This window comes from Rhea pennata, chromosome 3 (genome assembly GCF_028389875.1).
Source record: "Rhea pennata isolate bPtePen1 chromosome 3, bPtePen1.pri, whole genome shotgun sequence".
NCBI classification, from domain to species: Eukaryota; Metazoa; Chordata; class Aves; order Rheiformes; family Rheidae; genus Rhea; species Rhea pennata.
In genome coordinates, this window is record NC_084665.1 from 50,047,085 (window position 1) to 50,070,867 (window position 23,783).

Consider the following 23,783-nt stretch of genomic DNA (forward strand, 5'->3'; position numbering starts at 1 on the left):
AATTTGAGATCTAAGAATGCAGATCTGTATCCTTTCAATCAATACAGCATACAACTCTATAAAACTATGTTTTTTAAAAAAAAATCACACACTCCAGAACTGATGACTGTTTTCTCTAAAAATAATCCCACTTCTTTAAAATACCTTCTGTAGGTCTCTTCTCTTGTTTCCTATTGCTGAAAGACCACACAAAGGCAAGATACCTTGAATGCTTGCTCCTGCAGTGTATCCTCCTGAATCTAAAATCTTGTTTAAAATCTATCATTGCCATAGCTACCAGATTGCCGTTTTTATGTAAGGTTTAACTAAGTATTAAAGCTATTTAGCTTTTCAGTTCTAAAAATGGTACACCTTCATTAATTTTGATCACACGTTTTCTGCATCTACCGGCAGTATGTTCCAAGCAAAATCTAAGCATCAAGTTTTTCTTATTTAGAGATTAAAATAGTAATAACAAACTTGAAATAAGTAGCTTCTCAATTAAAGTTTCTTTAAATTATGTATTTGACTTCCAGACTTCATGTGTTTTAGTGCAAGAAAAAAAATCTGAGACAATTTCTTATTCAAATATTAAGAATTTTTAAAATCTAAAAAAAAAAAAAAAAAAAGGCAATAATATGTTTGTCGTTAGATGGTAAAAATCATGGAAGAAGTCATTAATATCCATTCTCTATTTAAATGCCAAGTTGGGTGAAATCTTTCTGTTGACACTTTTTCCAACTATGAGTAAAAAGCTACAAGAGATGCTTATTGGCATTATTTGAATTACTAGGTTTGAATAACTTCTCACTTTTAAGAAGTTGCCAGAATTCTTTCTAGAAATGCTGCTCAAGTTTTGGAAAATTTGGGGAGGTTCAAAGGACTAAAGAAATTAATGATATACTTGTCTTGCAAATAGGATTAGGAAAAAAAAAAAAAGATTTCATAATTTTTGTCAAACAAATTGGTCCAGGCAGTTAGTGAGCAAAATAATGAAGTAACTAATAGAGAACTATGTGAAGACTGGGGGAAAAAAAAAAAAGTCAACACGAAAAATAGCATTTTGGAAACAATTTGATAATTCTTTGGCAACACATTTAATTCCAGTCAAAGTAATTTAATGATAGTTTTCTTTTTAAAAAGTTAGCTCTATAAAAATTCAGTACAACAGCATACAAAATACTAAAATCTATAAATGTAAAAAGAATTATTTATCTAGAACAGATTTGCTGTACAATATAATTAAAATGTTACCATTTTGGTAGAAAGAAAAAATAAGAAAACAGTATTTTCAGATGCAAAAGTGATAGCAAGAATAGGAATGGTAGATCAGGATCTGAACTCACTTTCCATATAAGAACGTTGTTTTTCCTCTTTGAAAGTGTATTTTATTAAGCATCTATTTATTGTAATCTATTTTTAAAAATAATGTTTAAAATTTTAGAAGCAAATTCATACCAAATTAAAAAAAAATTGAAAAGGGGGGCTATACACAACTATAGACTTTTCTGCAAATACAAAAGTTTTCTTTTCTTGGTTTATGTCTATCCTTAGTATAACACTTCCTAAACTAATTACCGTGTGGGGGGGAAGATGGTTTAAGGATTTATTTTTATTGATAGACTAGCACAGAAGGACGAAGTTGAAGAGATAACATGTACCAATTTGAAAATCCAACAGAACATGACTTCTGAAACCTGCTAAGTTAATTGATTAACCATAGCTATTATTTTCCTCATTTAAAGGTATTTCAATAAAACTATATTCTGAAATTCTCAGATATCTAAACTATGTAAAATATCCTATTTTGCATATTTGTACCAAAATCATGACTGCAACTGATCTGTAAATCACTATCTAAAAGTCTTTTTTAAATCTAAAGTTGTAGAATAGAAAAAAAACACACATACTAAATTACATAATTACTCAGACAAAAAGTCACATGTAGTATTTGGATTTTGTTGTTGCCATTGTTGCTAACTAGGAGAACAACAGGAGAGTACCAAAAGTAAAGTCAAAGCTTCATGCAACTGTCAACCAACATGAAACTAAAAAGTACACACAAAGTAAAGTACAAAACATAGCATTTTCTTTCCTACTGATAAGGAAAAAAAAACATACTAAAGACTGATTATCTAGTAAGTTTAGCACAACTGATCAACACATTAAAGCTACACATAAATTCAAGCATTCGGGAACTAACATGCATTCACTCTTACGTGATTCTAAAGGCAACTGTGTTCATAGCAGTTAGCCAACTGAACACAAGAACATACCAAAAATATGGCAAATATAAAATACATCAAAAATTGTAAGAAATTTTAGGAGGAGAGAAAGGATTTTAAAGCTACCACAACTCCCTAAAATGCTGCCTATTCAGTTGATGCAAACTTGCCGGCCAAGGACAGGACATTCAGAAAAATTACAATGAAAATGAGATTAAAAAAAACACTTCCTACAATGACAGTGAACTAACTTAATCTAACCAGTTTATTGAAGATTAAATTAGGATGGATGAGAATCTCAGGGAGGGGAGGAAGAAAAAAAAAAATTAGTAACTTAAGAGGTTATCAAGGCCATTCCTCTTGGTAGTATCATTTTAACTTTAATTCCTAACAGATGTCTGTCAGATCTGTTCTTAAACTCAGGAGTGAATATTCCATACTCTAGGCACTGTATTCCACTGTACCAGTATGCTTCTATTTTCTTTGCAGCTTTCATATTTAAAAAGATCAGTAATCTCATTTCTACAAGGAAAAAAGAAAAAGAAAAAACACACCTTTTGACTGTTACTCTTAAACTGTATTTTTTAGCTCGCTCTCCCACCTCCAAATATTTCTAATTGCTTTCCTCTGGCGTCTCTTTAAATTAGCTCACAGCTTTCCTGAAGTCCAGTGCCCCAAAATGACTGTATTCCACGTAAGACCTAATTGAAACCACCAGAAGCAAGCAGATTATTTCACACAATTTACATACAATATTTTTACATGACATTTACTTTTTTGGCAAGACTATGACATTGACTCATACTCTGTTTATTTTTCAGAACTTTTTTTTCCAGAACTGCCCTCTAGGGGAGGAGGAAATAGGATGCAGCACGTTCTGTTTTCAATAACAGCAAACTGTTAATGTGGCACATACCATGCCATGAAACTCTAGCACGTGTGCTGACTGCTGATGGCTCCCCAGCTTAGCCTGCTGGCTGTATCCAGCCCCAGACAGCTTGGATTATGCAGCACCTGATGCCAAGTTCTGGATGCCATGCCATGGGAATCCTGGTTTATCAACTAAATCATCCAACTCATTCCTCCACAGTATTTGGACTATAGCAAATCCCGGACAGCAATGCGTTCAAGGAAATGGAATGTCTGAAAGAGTCACAGGTGCTTAACAGCCTTGTTTTAACTGCCAGGTAGCTTCTGCTCTTTTCCCTGAAGTCATTCTTACCTGACAGTGCCCAGCAGAGAGCACAGCCAGTGCCGTGCGCCTGCATGCTCACAGTACAGAGGAGGCTTCTGGAGCACCCTCACTCTTCCGGCAAAGTATCACAAACACCTGAAGTTTGATCAGCTACAGCCCTTCACTGGATTTGGCCTGCAGTGCCCAGCTGCTTTTTCACTGACTAGGAAAAAAAGCAATACTGGATGTTGTTCAATTTCACTGTGTGGGGCATAAAGAAATCCCATGGCTCCTGAATAAATAGAGATCTTAAGCTGTAAAAAGGATGTTAATATTGTGTGTAACTAGTTATTTGAACAGATCTTCCAAGGATGAAGTAAATACTCTATCTCTTTGAGGTTTTAAATCAACAGTCTTACGAAAATACATATTAACTTACCTTTTACTGAATTAGATAAAGGAATGATCAAGTAATGTTCTAACCAGTAGTTCAGACTAAGCATAATTGAACAGCTCATTCTGGATGTCATCTCCCATAACACTATCACTGTCTCCCATAACATCCCCCTAGGCAAGCTCAGGAAGTGTGGGTTAGATGAGTGGACAGTGAGGTGGATTGAGAACGGGCTGCAAGGCAGAGCCCAGAGGGTCGTCATCACTGGCATGGAGTCTAGTTGGAGGCCTGTGGGTAGTGGCGTCCCCCAGAGCTCAGTACTGGGTCACATCCTGTTCAATTTCTTCATCAGTGACCTGGATGAGGGGACAGAGTGCCTCCTCAGCAAGCTTGCTGATGATACCAAGCTGGGAGGAGTGGCTGATACAGCTGAGGGCTGTGCTGCCATTCAGAGACCTGGACAGACTGGAGAGCTGGGCAGAGAGGAACCTCCTGAGGTTCAACAAGGGCAAGTACAAGGTCCTGCACCTAGGGAGGAATAACCCCAGGCACCAGTACAAGCTGGGGGCTGACCTTGTGGAGAGCAGCTCTGCAGAGAAGGACCTGGGAGTGCTGTTGGATGACAAGTTGACCATGAGCCAGCAATGTGCCCTTGTGACCAAGAAGGCCAATGGTCTCCTGGGGTGCACTGGGAAGAGTGTTGCCAGCAGGTCGAGGGAGGTGATCCTGCCCCTCTGCTCAGCCCTGGTGAGGCCTCATCTCGAGTCCTGTGTCCAGTTCTGAACTCCCCAGTACAAGAGAGACATGGAGCTGCTGGAGAGAGTCCAGCATAGGGCTACAAAGATGATCAGAGGGCTGGAGCACCTGCCCTATGAGGAACATCTCCAAGAGCTGGGCCTCTTCAGCCTGGAGAAGAGAAGACTGGGGGGGAGGGGGCGCGGCAAATCTTATCGATGTCTGTAAGTACCTGAAGGGAGGGTGTCAAGGGGACGGGGACAAACTCTTTTCAGTTGTCCCGTGTGACAGGACAAGAGGCAGTGGGCAAAAACTGAAGCACAGGAAGTTCTGCCTGACCGTGAGGGGGAATTTCTTCCCTGTGAGAGTGACAGAGCACTGGCACAGGTTGCCCAGAGAGGTTGTGGAGTCTCCTTCTCTGGAGATCTTCAAGGCCTGCCTGGATGCAACCCTGTCTAACATGCTCTGGGTGACCCTGCTGAGCAGGGAGGTTGGACTAGATGATCTCCAGAGGTCCCTTCCAACCTTGTGGATTCTGTGATAATCTGGTTATAGGTATTCACACTCAAGTCCTGAATCAACAAGAAAACCCCGTAATTAGAACAAAGTACTGTGATAAAGGTAACTACAGAACAGGAAATACTTCAGAAGAATTATCTGTTAAAGATTCTGTGAATTACTTACTAGATAACCAGAACAATCAGAAAAAAACATTCTATCCTTTTCCACCAAGAAATACCAGCTTTATCACTTCTCACATGTGCTCATGTGTGTCAGAATTAATTCTTCCACCCCCAGGGTTTTGTGCAATGTCTCAGACAGGCAGGAAGTGTACACGTGGTTTCATCTCTGTTTAGAACTGAACTTATTTATCGTAATGCTAATTTTAAAAATACACTATACACAACTTTGCTCAGCAGCAGCTTTGCTCAGCAACAATCTGTTCGCTGCTTTAGTTTTAAAAGCTGAACTGTTGCAGTCAGTCTCCACTTCCTCTCATCATAGATGTGCAAAAATTATCCAGGCCAAAAGTAGCTGTATTTTCCTCATATTCATAGCTCTGAAATCCTGCAATCTTGTGGCTATTAAAGCTGTGATTTTTAGCCTTAAAAGCATCCTATTATAAAGGCTTAAACTTCATAATGCATTTTTCTTAGTACTTACAAAAAAAAGTAACATAGCTTATACTTAATACAGTATCTTATTAGACTTATGAAATGGTAATATACATTTATATTTAATCTGTTAAAATGAACCCACTGGATAACAGGGGGCAGGGGAAAGAATGGGGGCTATTAAAAAAAAAAAATCTGATTTCAAGCGAGACGTGATTAACACACACTACTGTGTTTGCAACCTAAAATATACAACTACCTATATAAGAACCAAAATATGCATTGCCTTGTGTAGAACTGTATGAGATGAAAAAACAAGTAGCAAGTAAAGCACCACAATAGTCCTGAATATTATACAACTGATACGAAACTTTTAGAAGCGTAATATAAATGTTTTAAGCCCTAATAATAATAATTAAAAAAAAAACAAACAAAAGGCTTGCTTTTCCAGAAATCTGTGCATCAAAACTGTTCTGAATGAAAGTCATATTTATTTTCATGTTGTTCCCAGTAAACTTTCAACATTCATCATGAGACAGTTCTGATCATTATGAAGAGTTAGAAAAATAGCCTAGTAATAAGGGTTAGATCAAGTTAGTCCTGCAATAATAAAGCCAAGAATGCTAGGGTAAGAATTTTAAGATCTCTGCCTACCTGCCCGTGGAAGATATATATACATACACATACATACATACATACATATATATATATATATATAAATGTGTGTGTGTGTGTGTGTGTGTGTGTGTGTGTGTGTGTATAAATAAAGCAGGCATCAAAATTAAATAAGATAGCTTTAAACAAGCAAAGCAGGCAACAGACACTGCCAATAATAGTTCCCACTTCTTTATGACTGATTTAAGACTCATTTTGAGAGGTTACAAGAGCACCACCAAGAGTTAAAGAGATAATATGTCTTTTCATATTCTTTCATGAGTTTAAAAACAAGGGTTACAGGAGTAATAAGATGTAGGGGTCTCCTACAAGGGTAGAAGGGTAAATGTGTAAAGCAACAGCTAGAAGAGGGAAAAAAATTACATTTACCACATTACTTTGTTTTTGTTAATAACTAGATAACCAAGCTAACTACCTCTTCTTCAAATGATTCCTAAACTGAGTTTCAGTCCTGAGTGCAAGGCAAAGACTTCAGCATCTAACAAACAGCGCTCAGTCCATCATCTCAACTAAATCCCTGAAGTGGCTTTAAACTGTCTGAAAGCACTCCAGTATTAGAGTACATGCAAGGTGAAATGCAAGTTTGTATTCAAAGTCTAATCTACTTGGATAGCACTCAAAAACAGTTTAAGTTTTATATCCATTCAACACTATTTGCAAACAAAGTAGGTAATAGCTTTTCCAATGCAATACTCTTCAGATAGAAAAATATTGATCCAGCTAGGTATTCTGTGGGAATACATTGATTGTTGATTTTGATAGGAAATCAAAGCACCATTATCACTGTATTGGAGAACCAAACAAAACACTTAAAAAAAAAAAAAAATCCGTTTTGCAAAATAAGGGGTCCAAGATAAGACTTTTCATCTAAAGTTGAGAATGAATTTCAAAATTCCCCACAAAATTTGATTTACAAGTGGGATCAAGAGCTTTAAAAAAAGCAGTATGTGGTCTCACATTCCAGACTAATTAGTGACTGGACTACAGAGAACTGGTACCAAGAAGATGAACAAAGTTGGGACAATCTTGAAAAGGCATTCAAGGAGCAGAAATATACAGCAGGACTGTAGAGCTCTCCAGAGCCATACAAGTGAGCAAAGAAAATTCCTCAGAACAAGTCATTGCTTTGCAGAGAAGGATGAACCTTAACTCCATTGAGTTTAACAGCAATGGCAGACACTGAAGTGTACTGGATTCAGAAAGCAAGACTTTCAAATTACATCCATAAAGGCAGAGTGTTCAGAATATGAAAAGACATGTTCTTTTAATAGTCTTCTGAATCTTGTGTGGATCTAACCTGGGAATCCCATTAGCACTGTTTGACACACCACATGTATGCAGAGACATAGGGGTTGCAGGGATATGGCTATGCAGACACCCTCCCTCCCATTCACAAGGCAGGGCCACATGTCTGGCCCTGCTATAATAAAAGTTAACTAAGAGAAAGGAAGACTAAATACCACTACAGATATAATTTCAGTCAACTGCACCTCCTGCATCCAGTCTCTTCTGCAAGGTTCAGACTTGGTGGAGACACCCTGGACATTTCAGACAACATTAAATCAAAAGCACAAAGATACATTGCTTACACAAAGTAACCATTCTCTCCAACAATCTGCTTTTTGCTTCCTTTTTTCCTGCTTTTCCAAATAGGTGAATCTCAGATGAAGTATAAGGCTCAGATTAACTAAGATCCTTCAGCCACACTACACACTGCAGTATCTGATACTGCACTTGAACACTCAAATCAATCTCTCCTTTGCTTTCCAGTGACTCGCTCTGCAGAACAGCCCTCAGATTTCTTCACTGGCTTCAGCAGATTTAGCATACACAAACCAGGAGTCTTTCTTCCTTTCTGTCACAGTGCCAGCAATAAGTTTTGAGAGTCTCAATTTACAAACCAGCCAAACTCAAGCTTTTTTTTTTTTGTTTGTTTGTTTTTGGTTTTACAACACCTCTGAATTCAACTAGACATATGCTATAATATTAAATGAAACTTTTCCTTAGGTTTCAATGCAATTGAATTCTTTTTTTGGAACTCTTGGGCAAGTTTTCACTCCTGGTCTAAACTAGCCTTTTATTCCTAGTCAGTGACCTGCGATTCTTTTAGTCTCCAGAGAGTTAAAAGGGAAAAAAAAAAAGAAAAAAGAAAAAAAAAAAAAAAGAAAAGTCGTATACTAAAAAGCAGATCGAATCTGGATAAAACAATTAATACACTAAGACTTCAAAACACTGGCTTAGAAATAGTTAGTCTTTATATTTGGCTTTCCTGGAATTCCCTATGCCACCATTACATGCTTGAAACAACTAATATACCAGAATAAGAAGCTGGAATGATAAATCAAAGATAAATTAGTCAGACAGAATTTTTGTAAAGAACTGCCAATAATGGTTGGTTGTGTGTGTATATATATAACACACACAGAAACACACACACAAAAATCATAATGATCACTTCTGGTGATTAAAAAAAAAAACAGTGCAACTATTAGAATGTGGAGATTCTTTACTGCTCTCTTTACAAGCTCAAGATAGACCTCCTTCTCCCTTATTCCAAAATGAACACTTCACCATCGTTTCCCAAAATATTTTTATATTCCATGGACACCCAGGAACCGTGATCTGTCACATACAGGATGTTAGAGACTGCACAAGAAACAAAGTGTCTATCTCTTCTTCCCCCAGTTCTAGCTGGAGGGAGAAAAACATTCACATCACTAGACAATTGCATGCCTATAGCATATTCCTGCTGTCCAAACTCACACTGCTGTAGTTATTTCTATTTCAGGTTCAGTACATTGTTACAAGACACTTTTGGTTTCACAAATGCTCTTCAGTAGAAAGGCTTCCACAAATCTCAGAGTGATGCAATGTATGCTACAGAAATTTTCCTTCACTATTTCAACTAATGATTCCAAATTTTTGGCATAATACATTTTAAATGTATTTTTCTGTCCTCTTCAATGTCTTCTTCAGATTTTCACTTGCTAAGTGTAAAATACTCATTTCTTTTCTCCCGAAGCTTCCTACAAAGAGGGCTATTTCTCTAATAAACTATCTCTTCATAAAAAAAAAAAAAAAAAAAAAAAAAACTAACACACAATACCATATACTAACTATACATAGAGAACATCAGTAGTACCTAATGTATACATCTTAGTGCAGCATCTTTTTATGTCATAAGTATGGTCTACCACCCGTCAGCAATTGCCTGTGAGCATGACTGCAGTATCAAATTAACATCTCTATCTGTAAGGTAAGATACTATCTTTCAAATGGTCAGTTACTTCCAGGGGAAGAGGGGAGAGGGGAAAAAAAAGGTATCTACTATTTTTTAAACAAAGAAAAGTAGTGGTGTAGTTTGGGGGGAGGGAGGGCATGATTATGTAAGGACAGTTGTGTTAGAACAAAGTATTTTCAACCTTTGCAGTGTATGGACATCCCAAGAAATTCTAGCAGAGGTATAGGCCCCCTGGATAATGAACAGACCTAGCAATGACAGGCTTGCTTTGCTTAGCTACGTTTCCGAAGACCTACTTAGAAGCAGGCTACAGAACCTAAAGCACCTGCAGGCCACAGGCTGAAAAGCACTGCATTAAGATGCCCAGAAGATCGCTTCTGGAGACAGACTAAAGCAGAGTCAGAGAAGTAAAATACTAGCACGACTATACACATATCAGGAAGTCCACCTGCATTATACAGAAGCATCCCAGCAGCAGTGAAACAGATTCAAATTAATTTTAGTCTGCTGCTACTAGAGAAAGCTCCCAAACAAGAGCAGAGAGTTGGTCAGTTAACAGCACACCTATATACCCCACATAACCAATATTTTGATGCTATAAGAGAGGAGGAAAAAAGGAAAATTCTGTTAAGTCTACTGGTGTTTTGTATCAGAATGTCCACAATCATGTGAAATATAGATGCCTTAACTAAACTGGACACTAGGAGGTAGCCTAGCTAGGGCAGCACCAAAATTAGTACAGAAAGTAATTCACTTATAAAAGTAAATTAACCTATGCTGAGCTTTGCACTCTAACACCTAGGCTACTTCCATATTGGCACAACATTCACTGTAAACACACCAAGAATGGAAGCAAGTAAGTGAATTTAAAGAAGTAATCTCAGTTTCCTGCCTCTTTCCCCAGTTACTGTAGCACAAAGCAACCTGTACCTCAGATAAACTTCTTGCTATGCTACTATAGGTAAGCCTGATTTTAAAAGCTTTGCTTTGGGATCATACTGTATTGAACTACTGTAGTCTTCTGACAGCAAGAATCTAGACACTTATTTTGTGCAGCATACTCTTCTTTCTAAAGGGCAGTTCTTCAAACTGTTAAGTAAGTCTTAACTCAAATCATTTTTCTTATAGGGCTGGGAAAGACAAATCTCCCCATGGCATGCTGGAGAAAATAAGAAGAGAAGAGGGAGAGAGGAGGGGGAAAAAAAAGAATAGTTTCCAATAGTTAAATTTCTCCAGAAGAATTGAGTTTATTTCAAGCTTCACATCCTGTGTGACTTTCATGAAAGAATCAAGAAAATCTCAAATTTAACTTTCACATGCCTCTCCCCAATTTATATCTTCTTAATAGCTGCTGTAGACTGTGCTTTTTACTAGGTTTTCACAACCTCACCACTTCACAATTAAGCCCCCAATGACCTGCCTCATACCTGGCACATTCTTGGGGTACAGGTCTACTCAACACAGCAAATCGTAACAGTCAGACAAGCCAGGAGGGAGAAAAAAAAACAAAAACAAACAAAACAAAACTTCTCTTGCACCCCTCAATAATGTTTGCTTTACTATTGGTCAATTGTACAAATGCTGTAAGTTAAAACAAAAGCACAGGAAACAATTTGTGGATTAGCATACAGCACTAACACTTTCTACAGCTACTCAAGTATGCCAAAATGGAATCAGCGTCTATTTCTGCATCTACATCAGTTGAGAGCATGCAGTGAAGTAAAAGTCATCTTCAAATCTAGGCAAGGTTGCTAAATAAACTGAATCTGTCCTATGTGTATTTCACCTTATGAATGGAATCCAATGAATAAAAACACAGATGCTCTGGACAAAAACCAAATCAGCTTAAATTCTTCCGTAAACACCTAATAATATACCACGGCTCTGACCAGCATCAGAGCTGCTGTTATTCTCCTTGCAAAGGAAACTGGCATATAGGCTGGTAGAATCCATACTTAGAAAAACAAGATGTTCTTTCTAATCAGATTACCAAGCTCTGCAATGAGACTTCTGGAAGTGAAAGGCCATGCAAGTTATCTGCATATCCCACTTAGTGCAGGCATTTCTTTTGATTACACTGGCAACATCTTCTGAAAGAAAATGTATATAGCTCAGTAGATGCTACAATTTCAGATGGGTAAGAAAGAACTGACTGAAATCTCAAGTCCATAAATTTTGTCTTTCTTTTCCCCTTTGTAAAAGCTTTAATGATCCCTTGTGAAATTATGAGATAGAAAACTATTCCCAGCTTTCCATAATTCCCAATTTGTAGGACTCTAACAAAGCAAGCACATGCACAAACTTCTCCCCATCAACACATTTCTGGAAATACCACTGAACAAGCATTCCTGCTTAGTATTTAGAAGAATATTACACGATAGTTGAGCACTTCTCTTTTCATCTATCTCCACAAAAACATTCATCTACTAGAAAAAGTTCTTTTCCATCTAAATGTAAGAGTTCAGTATTCAAGTTTTAGGTTTGTGAAAAAAAGTTTGGGTTTTTAAAAAGACACTAAACGTAACCAATATACCAACATCAAAGTTAGAGCTATAAGCTTTTCCTGTTCAACTGAGCTCTATCTTTGAAAATTCTCAAAGTTTTCTCATTCTCAAGAAAAAAAAACTCATTTGAAAAAATGCATACATTAGAAGCAATATGGATAGTAAAAAAAAAATAATCAATTGAAGATGTTGAAAAAGAGCACTGTCAAGTACTGCATAGCTCTGAATACTTTAACATACTTTAAATGTGGAAGTGCTACAGGAAAAACAAAAGTCTCACCTTACAATTACAGAAAATACAAACTGTATAAACAAGCAGCTAGCATTCAGCTAGGTTACCTTTCCAAAAAAAAAAAAAAAAAAAAAAAAAAAAAAAAAAAAAAAAACTAACCAACCAACCAAACTAAATGAATTAAATAACTTAAACTAATTGTTTCCTACCTTTTATCCAATTTAACTACCCAGAATGCTTTAGTTTCTTTGGCTACTGATCACTGCACCTGTTTTCAAAACATCTTCAGCTGGCTTAGCCTGTGACTAATGGCAGCCATTTCCAGGGAGGGGCTATTTAAGGAAGGATCCTTACTATGATTCTGTAAAACTCTTTGTGATACTGAAGGACAGACAGTAAAATTTTTGAAGTTGCACAGGTGATATTACACTTTATACACTGCTTTCAAATGTGCTGAAGCTATTCTGTAAAGGCTAGTTACTTCCTAAAAATCTTTAAGCCTCCTATATTAAAGCCTTCATTTTTAGCCTCTTTTCAAAAAGTAACACTGAGAATTATTAAAGCAAAAGAAAAAAAGTCTGTTTAAGTTTTACTGCTAGTCTGTACCTCATCTGTTCTACTGTTATTCTCACATAAAATCTCATCCTGTCCTGTGGAGTTTGGCAAGAGGCCTCCCGGAGGGGGCCTCCCACAGCAAGACAGTACGCCATTCTTACAACACATATCACTAAAATACCAGTATATTCCCACCACAGAGGCAGGTTACAGTATCGACTACATTTGCCATTGGAATTTTAATTACTTATTTTCACAATCAACATCAGTTTTCTCAAGCCTAAGGAGGTAATTGATGACATTATCTTCTCAAAGGGACAGCTCAGAGAATAAACTTAATCTTCTAAGACTGCTGTATGACTAATCAGCCCACTCTAATACCGTCTTTCCTAGAAATACTGTTTATCATCACTACTTGAAGCAGAGTATCTGGCTGAACAATCCACATCAGCCTTTTTAACCAATTGACACATGCCCACGTAACTGGTTCTCGTACTCAGCTAGAATGCTACCTTAGGAGGCACAGAAGCTGCAAGAGAAACTTCCACGCAGAAGAAAAGATGTTGCGATTTCTCTGGGACTAAGGGGTTTTCTTAAAAGCACAGAGAAGTCCCACTTGCGGAAGTATTTCAACATATTTTTTTCTTGAGCAGGCATAGTAAAGATACTTGGCTACAACAATAAGAGAGCAAGGTTCTGGAAGTGTACCTGGATAGGTATGGAATAAGGCATCTGAAGTTCATCTCCTTAAGATATTTCTATGAAGATAAACTAATTTGTTTCCTCAGAATTCCAAATAACTAAATATACTATACCTATCTACAGAAACTTAATTAGGCTAGTTTAAGTATCATGAATGATTTTTATACCACAAAATAGATGCTATGTTTGATATACTTATTGTCAGACCGTAATTAAAATTTTATTATACCATTTCAAATATTCAATTAAGTGCTGTTACACAACAAACTATTCCAGTCAGAAATGGGTAGGACTGTTCTCTATTTTAAAGCAAAATTGCATAAGTATAATTTTGCTGAACTGAAATCAGTAGTACTACAGAGATGCAGAAAACATTATTCCCTAGCCAAAATATCCTTCATCTCGTTTAAACCTGACCTGCTACCACTTGAGTTGTTACCAAGATGTTACTAAGGCTGCATACATCACTAATGAAAAAAAAGAGTCTGTCAACAGGGGAATATACATATATTTCTCTATCATCAATAGACTATTATTATGCTGTCATCGAAAGAGAACTTTTCTTGCTATATGGAATGTAAGTCATTCAGTTTGCTTGTCTCTGTGAAACCCAAATCAGCCTATATTAATACGTTTATGTATAAATATATACCCTGTATTATTAGACAAGATCAGTGTATAGAAGAGCTTTATTTTAATACAGTGAAATACTTTTAACTAGTCAGTCCACACATTTTAGCTACCATTAGGCAAAGTAAATTGAAATAAAGAGTATCAGCTGCACAGCCAAACAATCATCAACAAAGAAAAAATGAATTACTGCAGACAGAGATCTGATATATGTACTAATACTTTCTGAAACTTAAATTATTCTGGGGAACACAGTTAGAATTCCAGTCCCAGAAACCTTATTCCCAAAATGGACCAAGAATAGTAGAATATATTTGAACAGTATGACTCTTTTCAGGTTCTAGCCCATCTATACAATACTGGCTATCATTGGTACATCACCTTTCATACTGCTTCTTTTTTGGAAACATAAAAGCTGCATTAGTAATCTGTGATGAATTAATCCAATTTTAAATGTCTCTTAATCTGTCTAACAGCAAGAAAATAGGCACAAAATTTCCACAAAGGATACAAAATCAGTGCCCAGTTACTCAGATCCTCTCCTGACACAAAATGTATGTGGATGGTCATTTTAAAATTCTGTAAGAATACCCCATGTTGAGTCTGCATTCACAAAACGGGAATGGCCTAAAGTTTAATTATTTACTCTCTTTCTTTCCTGTTCCAAGCAGCAATGTACTGGTGCATACCACACCAAAATTTTAAACCATAAAATTAGTCCTAGCGACATTAAAGTACACCACAATCTCCACTGATGCACACCTATTGTGACAAAATTTCACAGAAACTAAAGTGGAGATTTAGAAAGATATAGCTATGTTTTTAAAAAGACTTTCACATTTTTACAAACATAGAGATTAACAATTATGTATTATTTCTAAGTTTAGTGATTTGAGGTAATATTAGCTTAATATTATAGCAACATCTGTCTATATTAGAATAAGTAGTGCAACAAAGTAAGTTGCAAAGTAAAGACATATATCCCATTAGAAAATTCCTGAATTCTGAAATGCTAGTGTAACATGCACTAATTTCCAACATGTCTCAACCCTTTATTTTTGCTTCCAAGATAAGAAGTTTATACTAACCTAAGTGTCACAACATTAACAAAAAGATTAACCTAACACTCTTTCACTGATACACTCATATACTGTAAGGCCTATCCTCCACCATTATAAATTAATTCAAAGAATTCTTTGTGATCTTAGAAGAATGCATTGTACAATTATCCTTAGAAAAATAGGAAATGGACTATTTTAAATGCACATACGAGAGATTCAGTCCTTTCAGCAAGAGCTGAAAATCTGAAGGGAAAAAAAATCACCATGGATCAAATTGCCCAGCTACAAACTGAAACACTTTTCTTTTTCCACTTTTATACATTTTCTTCTCATCTGAAAAAAAATGACTCCTTACTGTGTTATTTATTATCAGCTGAAAACTTACACTGATATGTTTAGTTGTCAATTTTGCTGAGGTCAAATTCCATTTCATTGCCCTTAGGAGGACCGGTGTAAACAATGAACTATAGGAAGCTGGAAGGGTGTCTAAGAAGGCAAAGGGGAAGGATCCAGGGCAAAAGCTCATTAAGAATACTAAATGTCATCCAAACTTTTGCATCAGGTTTCTGGTAATTAAAGGAAGTGTCATATACCTTTTTCTTTTATGCTCTCCAACTGGCCTGTCAATGGATCCCCACTAATCTACATATAAATAATATCTATAAATAAGGGCCCCCTTAATACACAAAAAATCAAAAGCTTAGCTGCTATTTGCTTTGATTTTTCTCATCAAAGAAAGAATGACAATTTCTCATCGATTTATAGTTTACCACTCTGTTTTCATTTGGAATAAGGTTAGCACATTCACTTAACTCTTCCACTCATGGGTAAAAATACCTACTGTTACAATGCTTTAACATAAATATTAGTTACATGAAGACTGTTACCTTTACAGAAGAGGAATTTAGTGTCTACAGATCTTTTGATCTGCAAAAATACTACCAACTCTTCCTCTAGTTTGAAGAAAAAAATATTAATGGAGTATCTTTTTTCAAGCATGGAAAAGAACTTTTAATTAAGTAAAAAAATATAATAAACTTAGGTGCCCTTCCTCAAAAAAATACTTAATGTACTTTCATTTTCTGTGCCTAATAACTAGCTATTCTTTAAATTTACATACCTATGCTTTAAATATCTATTCTTTCAAAACCTCTCCATCTTTGAGCTTGAAGTCAATGTTTATCATACCAAAAACTCAGTCTTATTCCTACCTTCAAGGCACATTACCGATTGTCCTTTCACTCAACAGCTTCTAGAAAACATGGTCTTCAAACCTATATAAAAATGCAGTGTTCTAGCTAATAAGTAAGCCTAGGAAATTTTCTATAGCCATTTCATGTGTAGACAGTTTACAAAAGGTTTTGTCTAATGACTGCCAACTGCTAACTTGAGGGGAGGATGGAAGCAAGGGAGTGTTCAGAAGCAGTTTAAGCCAATCTACATAAGTCTAGGTGCATTTTTCTTTTCATCTCCTTCCTCTGATCCCATGCTAGGGACCAGCTAGATCTGGGATCTGCTGTAATTGAAAAGTGTATATATTATTTAACTGTTGTGGAGTTTATTTTCAGTTTTAATCAGTCCATCCTGGGACCACACAAATGGACAGGTAGTATAGAAGGCTACTGGAATAAACCGCCAGGAGTGGAAGAGGAAGATAAGACTGCCTTATTCCATGACTGTACAAGCTTAGTTTGGCAAACAACTTAAGAAATCAAATCCTTTTGGTTGTTAGGGGACAAGCTAACAAATTAAACAATGACAAAAACAGGTTTATTCACTGGTTAGTCTAACCTCTGTGATCTGCTCTACAACAGAGAGGTCTAGAGTACTAACATGTTTGCATTCCCATGTAGCTTGAATCACAGGTGATGAACACTCTTCTCTAAACAGAGTACTCTTTAAAGTGGTCTGGAGAGGTCTCCATAAAGACTCTGCATAATTTGGGGATGTCAGTCTCTCTCTTCTCTTTGGCATACTGGCCTCTTCATACCACACAGCAAATACTGCCTCAAAGACAAAAGCAGTGGGAGTAAACTGCAGGTCAATTCGAGATGACTACTCCTTTCATTCACAGTAAGGAAAATGCATCCTCACAGGTGGGCACTACAGTGCTTCTGCTCAGCTCTTAAGAAAAAACCTCCTCAAGCATGCTCCCCCACAGATCTGGGGAACCCCAAAATAGAACTCCATGTACACGTACAGTTAACACATACCACTCAGGAAGTCTCTGGCATAGAGGAGCCACACAAGGTAGACTGGTCATCACCTCGGTTCTAATTTTCTACAGGTAACTCTGCAACACTCCCCACCACGCTGCTCTGGCAGTCTCACAGCTGCTTTTCCAGAGCTTACATACAAACGTTTCTTGCTAAACAGGTCATGACTGCTTTACATGCTAGTCTCCAAGATATATATATATATATATAAAAAAAAAAAAAAAAAAAAAAAAAAAAAAAAAAGTACTTTATTGAATTTCTTTCCTGGTTCAAACTCTCCTTTGGAAGGAAAATGTAAGTCTCATCACGTAAAGAATATCATAGTGGCTTGAAGCCTTTTCCATACTTTAATCTCCTGAAATATCCTCTCATCTAGTCACCCCATGTTAACGAATACTGAGAAGAGGAAATATATGACTTTCCAACAAACCCTTTTAAAATAATGATTCTAAAACTTATTAGATCACTAAGATTTACTTTATGGATAGGGCTTAACAATCTTCCCTAGTTCCCAGAAAGCCTTTATAAATTATCCACAAGTCTTTAAAAATCCATTCCACACATACAGAAACAAATATCCAGTAAGTAATTGTATGCACAGTAACTGGACAATGCTGAAAGTACTAATGGGAAAGGCAGAAGAGAAGTGTTTATTACCAAAGCACACCAATTAAAAAGCAAGCAGCACAACAAGTCCTGACTTACCAACATTTCTCAACTCTGACCTGTATCATATTTAAGGTAAGAACAGTTCAAAGTCCATGTTTATTCAGACTTGCACATTTCTGTAAAAATAGCTGAAGTGCTTATTATAGTAAGTACAACTGTATAGCACCTAATATTACATTTCACAAGAGGTTAACTACTTTCAGGTAAGTACTGAACTGATAAATAATCTAACAGTTCGAAGGTTCTGTATCCCATAACTGTGCCAAGTAAATTTAAGCTCTATATTTTCCTATAAAATTTAATTGTTATCTTTTCCAAATGAGGAGATCTCAAACTCTATGTACTTTCATTCTGCAGCCTACTATAAAAGCATGTATTTTTAATGGAATAGTGTGTATCTGTAAGATTTAAACAAAAAAAAATTACAGCTAGTTGTGAACAGAGTATCATTTCTGCCTTTCTCAAAGTTTTTTAATTCACATACCAGTGAAACAGTCAGTCTGTGTATTTGAGAGTCATTATAAAGCTCAACACCTCAAAAACCTACATTTTCCTTTAAAAGACTTCTCAACTACAATGCAGAAGTTTCTTAAAAAAATACAGTGTGTATCACTCAGCATACTTCTGCACTGCATGTATATAATATTTGCAGCGTCACATTACAAACGTAACTGAATAACCAGCTTGAAGTGTTTTAACGAAGATATTCATATTCATTACTCTGCTAGTATTTTTCTTAGACAGTATTCCAATACAGTATTTATACTGTTGTGAGAATGTTGATCAAAAATCCTTCACCAAGTTGGAAGTTACACAAGTCAATTCACTTTTGTAATTCTCATAGTTTATTACAACTTTACGCTTCTTAGCCTAAGGTGGCTTTTTCCTCTAAGTGATCTAACTTAACTAAATGAACTTTGAGTCCCTATCAATGCACCCACCTACTGAATAGTCTCACACTAAAAATGCAGTTTGAGTTCAATACTTCCATATTGTTTAGCTCTCTAAAATATACTAAGATTGGCATTTCAAAAGTGCAAATAATTCACCTCAAAATAGCTTAGATTATTCTAACATGACTTGTAATTGCTTGGTGCAAGCGGTGTTTGCTTTCCTTTCTACATAAATTATGCAAGCATGAGGAAGTCAATAACTGCCTCTGATCACTTGTTCAAACTGGAACATCAGGACAGAATTTAAGAAAATCATTTTTCATAATACAGAAACAAATGATAGGGGAAAACCACCTCTTAAGACTTACTTGTTCTGTCTCTAACACAAAAACTACCTTAGGGGGAGAAATCCTCTACAAATCTCCATACTGCTGTAGTTCAAATAGTTAACCAGAAAGTGAAAGGTCACTACATTCCACGACTAGTTTCCAGCCTGCATAAGAGCAATAGGACTTTCAGCTGACTTGCGCTGGAAGTTGGAAATTAGCAACTGAAGAATTTACTAGACATTTCACTTTTGTCCTCTGAACACTGGCAGAGAACAAGAGCAGCAGACTGGTCTGGCTTCAAGGGAAAGCAGTTACAATATTAGTGCGTACCAGTGATCTCTGTAAAGAGCTAGGAAGGTCACTAGGAAAAGCTACTGAAACCATAATGTAAATTTAGGATGAATTAAAAACAAAATCCCCCCACACTGTACACACTGCTTTGTTAGTATGGCAGTTTTGTGTAAGGACATAGCAACAACTAGAGCTACCAAATTCAAATATACACACCATTAAATATTTTGTACTTAATAAACTAAAAGCATTAACATGTAAATAAGCATAAAAACATTTAAACAGTCATCTCAAATCACTTACTTCGTAGAGCAATGCTCTAGCTTCTGAGTCATTCATTGTTCTTACCTTCCTTTGGCAGCAAGTGAATTTTTAAACTACAGGGAATATACTACCCTCATTCACATATTTAAATATCAAGCAAATACCATGATAGATGTTAAAAAAAGGAGTATTTACAATAAGTTTACAGAGTAAATCCTCAGCGAAACTGAGTTTGGGTTTCTTTCTTTCTTTAAAAGGAGAAACTCTGTTCTTTCCAGAGCTTATTCACTGACTTAGAAAAAAATAAATTGTAATAGTATTTGTGCATATATATTTAATTACCTAGACTCATCTGATGACACACAATTGCTTTCTAAATATCAGATTATACAAGCTTCCAACTTATACTTAATATGGAAAGACCTTATGCAGAAGATGCTTAAGTTAAATATATATATATATATATATATATATATTCATACATATATATACACATATCTTAACTGCAGCATATGAAGTTCTCCAGTACAGACCACTATCAGAGGTAGTTCAACAGGGGGGAAAAGCCTGATTTAGTGTAACAATTATATTTATTCCAAGTCTTGCGTACTTCTTTTAAGACATATTTCAAGACTGTAGTCTTTGCTCTTCGTGCGAGACCACTTAGTAAGCTAAAATTACTCGTTCATAAGGGGGACTTGATTTACTTGAATTAAGTTGGGTTATGGTTGGGAGAACAATGATGCCACCAGCTATGGAGGCAGTGAACTTTAGAGGACAGCACACTCCTGTAGTCTCAGAGGGTTCCAAAATGCAAATGAGACCATGAGTGACTTTTAGCTGTCTATCAGTAAAACTTGGCACTTTTCCCAAATATATCTGAGAATGTTTTACAAAGGATGATAAAATATTCTATCCATACTACATAGATGGGGAAAATGAGTCAGTAAAGCTAAATGAGTTGTTCAAGTTCAAGTTCACCCAGCGAGACAAAGATACAGGCAAGGAATCCAGTTCTAATGCTATATGCACTTGAATATGCAACCCTCTTGCTTCTGAAAGCACGATCAAGGCATAAATTGAGACAGAAGCCTCAATCCTGCAGTCAGCACCAAGTCAGCAGTCAGCAGACTCAAAGTAAGACCAGGCCTTAAAGCATTCAGTTCTCTGAATGCTGAAATGTCCTTGAGCATATTCTTCCAATAACTTACACAACAAATGTGCACAAATACAGTCATATTTAAACAGTATCTTGATCTGCTGTATTCAATGTTACTTTGCAGTGATATTAATTATCCTGAACACTCTCCTTCATTCTTTCCGATCAGACTAACTTGTATCCTTGCAAGCTTAGAAAATAAACTACAAAATTTAAGCCAAGCAGAAAGACATGATGCACTGTATTACTCCTAAAATCTTTAAAACAGTTAATTCTCAGAAATTTCTGTTGAGTTACAATTCTGTTAAAAGTTTCATTGTAATAACTAAACAAACTTTCAACGTAATGACTCACAGATTAACCTCGCATAACATTGGAAGGCAAGGCAAATAAACTACATGGAGCTACCTTAACCATATACAAGCTTAATGCTCAACACAAACATGCTGGAAAAATAACAGACTGACAGAATTTATCTAGATTTTAAAAAATAAATAAATAGAAATGCAACAGTATCACAAATCCTACCAAAGAATAAATAAAGCTGGGAGCTTTCATTAAAGTATGACTGTATTAATAGGCTTCTTCCTTTGTTACTTTAAAATTTAAGCAGTTATTATACATTCGGTTCAGCCTGAAGAGGGACTCTATCACTATTTCACACAACACTTCGTATTCCCACTTGTGATCCGACCTCCTCATCCTCCCAACTGTCTATCTACATATTTATACATCTCTATAATCAGAGTATCTGAACCTAATCTCTATGGTAACCGTAGGATTTGTTTACATGGAAAAAGAATATTAGAAATGTATGTAAATTTAGCTGTCATTTAAATAAGTGGTTTTGCTTGTGGGGAAAAAAGCTCTTATTTCCCTTGCTTCCATCTCCTGCATCCCTACTAGGCAATGGGCCACATCTGGGAAGCTCCGTATCATACTACGCTGACAGTCTGTTGTTTGTAAATTCATAAATAGTTTACTTCTAATGGGAAAGATGTGTGCAGCATTTTAGATCTTTAACACTTAGAAAAAGCAGAGGAAGGACAATTAAAGCAGGATTGTTTTTAAGATAATGTCATTTAAGTCACCAAAGTACACAAAACATGCTGAACCTTTCACAGCTATACAAAAAGACTCATTTTGTTGCTTTAGTAATATCAAAACAATCTAGAAGTTAAAACAGTCCACATCTACCATTTCCAGCAGTGAATACAGTACTGGGTACATATTTTACATAATACACACAGAGATACACAGTAGCACAACTGTAATAGTGCAAGACCCCATATACATACTACTCTTCTTACTGATCAATATCAATGAACTGATGTATCACAGGTTTATAACTATTATTTTTGATAAAGTTTATAACATTCTGAAACAGGATTTCCTGCAGCCCAGCATATCTAGGATTGGATTACACAGTCTAGGAGTCAGGGTAACAAAAAAAGCAGCTCAAGCAAGAAATCAGCAGCAAAAGGATTAAAGAACTTCTAATTCCAGTTCTTTAAAACTACTTTGAGATGCACAGTTCTTCATCACACATAGAAGAATTCATTCTATTCCACTGAGATTTTATTTTCTATAAAACTTGCCCAATGTATCAAAAAACAATGGTCTTAAAAGGCCTAAAAGAAGAAAAGCGCGCTCACTTTGTGACAATCATGTACGTGACTAATATGCAGCACTGAGGAAATTAAAACCTGTTTGAAAATCTTTTTGCACCTTACAGCAATCATTTCACTGCAGAGAACAGAATCTCTTACATGCTCCCTTCCTGATCAGACCAAGATTATTCATTCCGCAAAACTCCTCCTAACACATACAAAGTAAATCTACTATTTACTCTCTATTCAGAGAGGCACAGCTATGCGGCCAGCATTTCCCCTGCAACATTACTTTCTCGAGCAGGGTGACTGTCCCCTGTTCCTCCATGAAGCAAGCTCAGCCCAGGCAGCCATGTCCTTATTCTCCTACAAACAATGTTTCTGAAGGAGAACAGCGAACTTGCACTTTCCCCAGCAAAACGCGGTGGAGCAAAACCTGCTCCACGAGCAGCCAAGGAGCCGCGGCACTAACGCAGCACGGGGGCCAAGCAGCCCGCAGTCTGGGCCTGCTCCAGCGCCGGTGGTCGGGACGGATGGACTGACAGACAGGACAGCGTTTCCTCGCGCCAGCCTCCCTCCCCTCCCCTGCCAGGCACACAAGCGAGTATTTTACCTTCATGATGAGCTCAGGCTGCGGTAAAAGCCTCGGTCGGGGCTGAGCGGCCGAGGCCGGACCTGGAATTTAAAACAAAGCACTGAGGCACCGCACCAGCCGCTCGCACTGGGCGGGGGAGGGGAGGGGAGGCCAGCATCGGGGCGGGCTCCTGCCGAAACTCCCCCTGCCTCCCCCAGAGCCCCCCGCTGAGCCCGCTCCCCTCCCGCCCGCCCGCCCTCGCCGGCCGCCGCCGCCGCTTCCCCTCCGGCTGCCGCACGCCGCCGCTTCCCCTGCGCTCGCTGCCATTGACGCCATTTCTGTCAGAGGAGGAGAAACTTGCCACAACAACAACCCACCGCCGGCCTCCCCGGCTGCCGCCGCCGCCAGGGCCGGCGCCGGGGCGGCCGGCGGCGCCCCGGGGCGCTGCGCCCCCTCCGCGGGCGCCGGGCGGCCCCCGCCGCCGTGCGGCGGGGCGCCGGGGAGGGCGGCAGGCGCCGGGGGAGGCTCTTCCTCCATTGTACGACGAAGAGGAGCG

At 37.3% G+C, this 23,783-nt stretch overlaps 1 protein-coding gene across 4 annotated transcripts in view; it reads right to left on the reverse strand.

The window, feature by feature from the left end:
• The window catches only part of ARID4B (AT-rich interaction domain 4B), a 96,979-nt gene that overhangs the window by 72,284 nt on the left and 912 nt on the right, over nt 1-23,783 (reverse strand). For all 4 annotated transcript variants that reach the window (XM_062572279.1, XM_062572278.1, XM_062572280.1 and 1 more), the window contains exon 2: nt 23,267-23,328. In XM_062572279.1, the coding sequence (XP_062428263.1) occupies nt 23,267-23,272 (6 nt within the window). In that variant the 5' untranslated portion in view covers nt 23,273-23,328. The remainder of the gene's footprint in view (nt 1-23,266; nt 23,329-23,783) is intronic.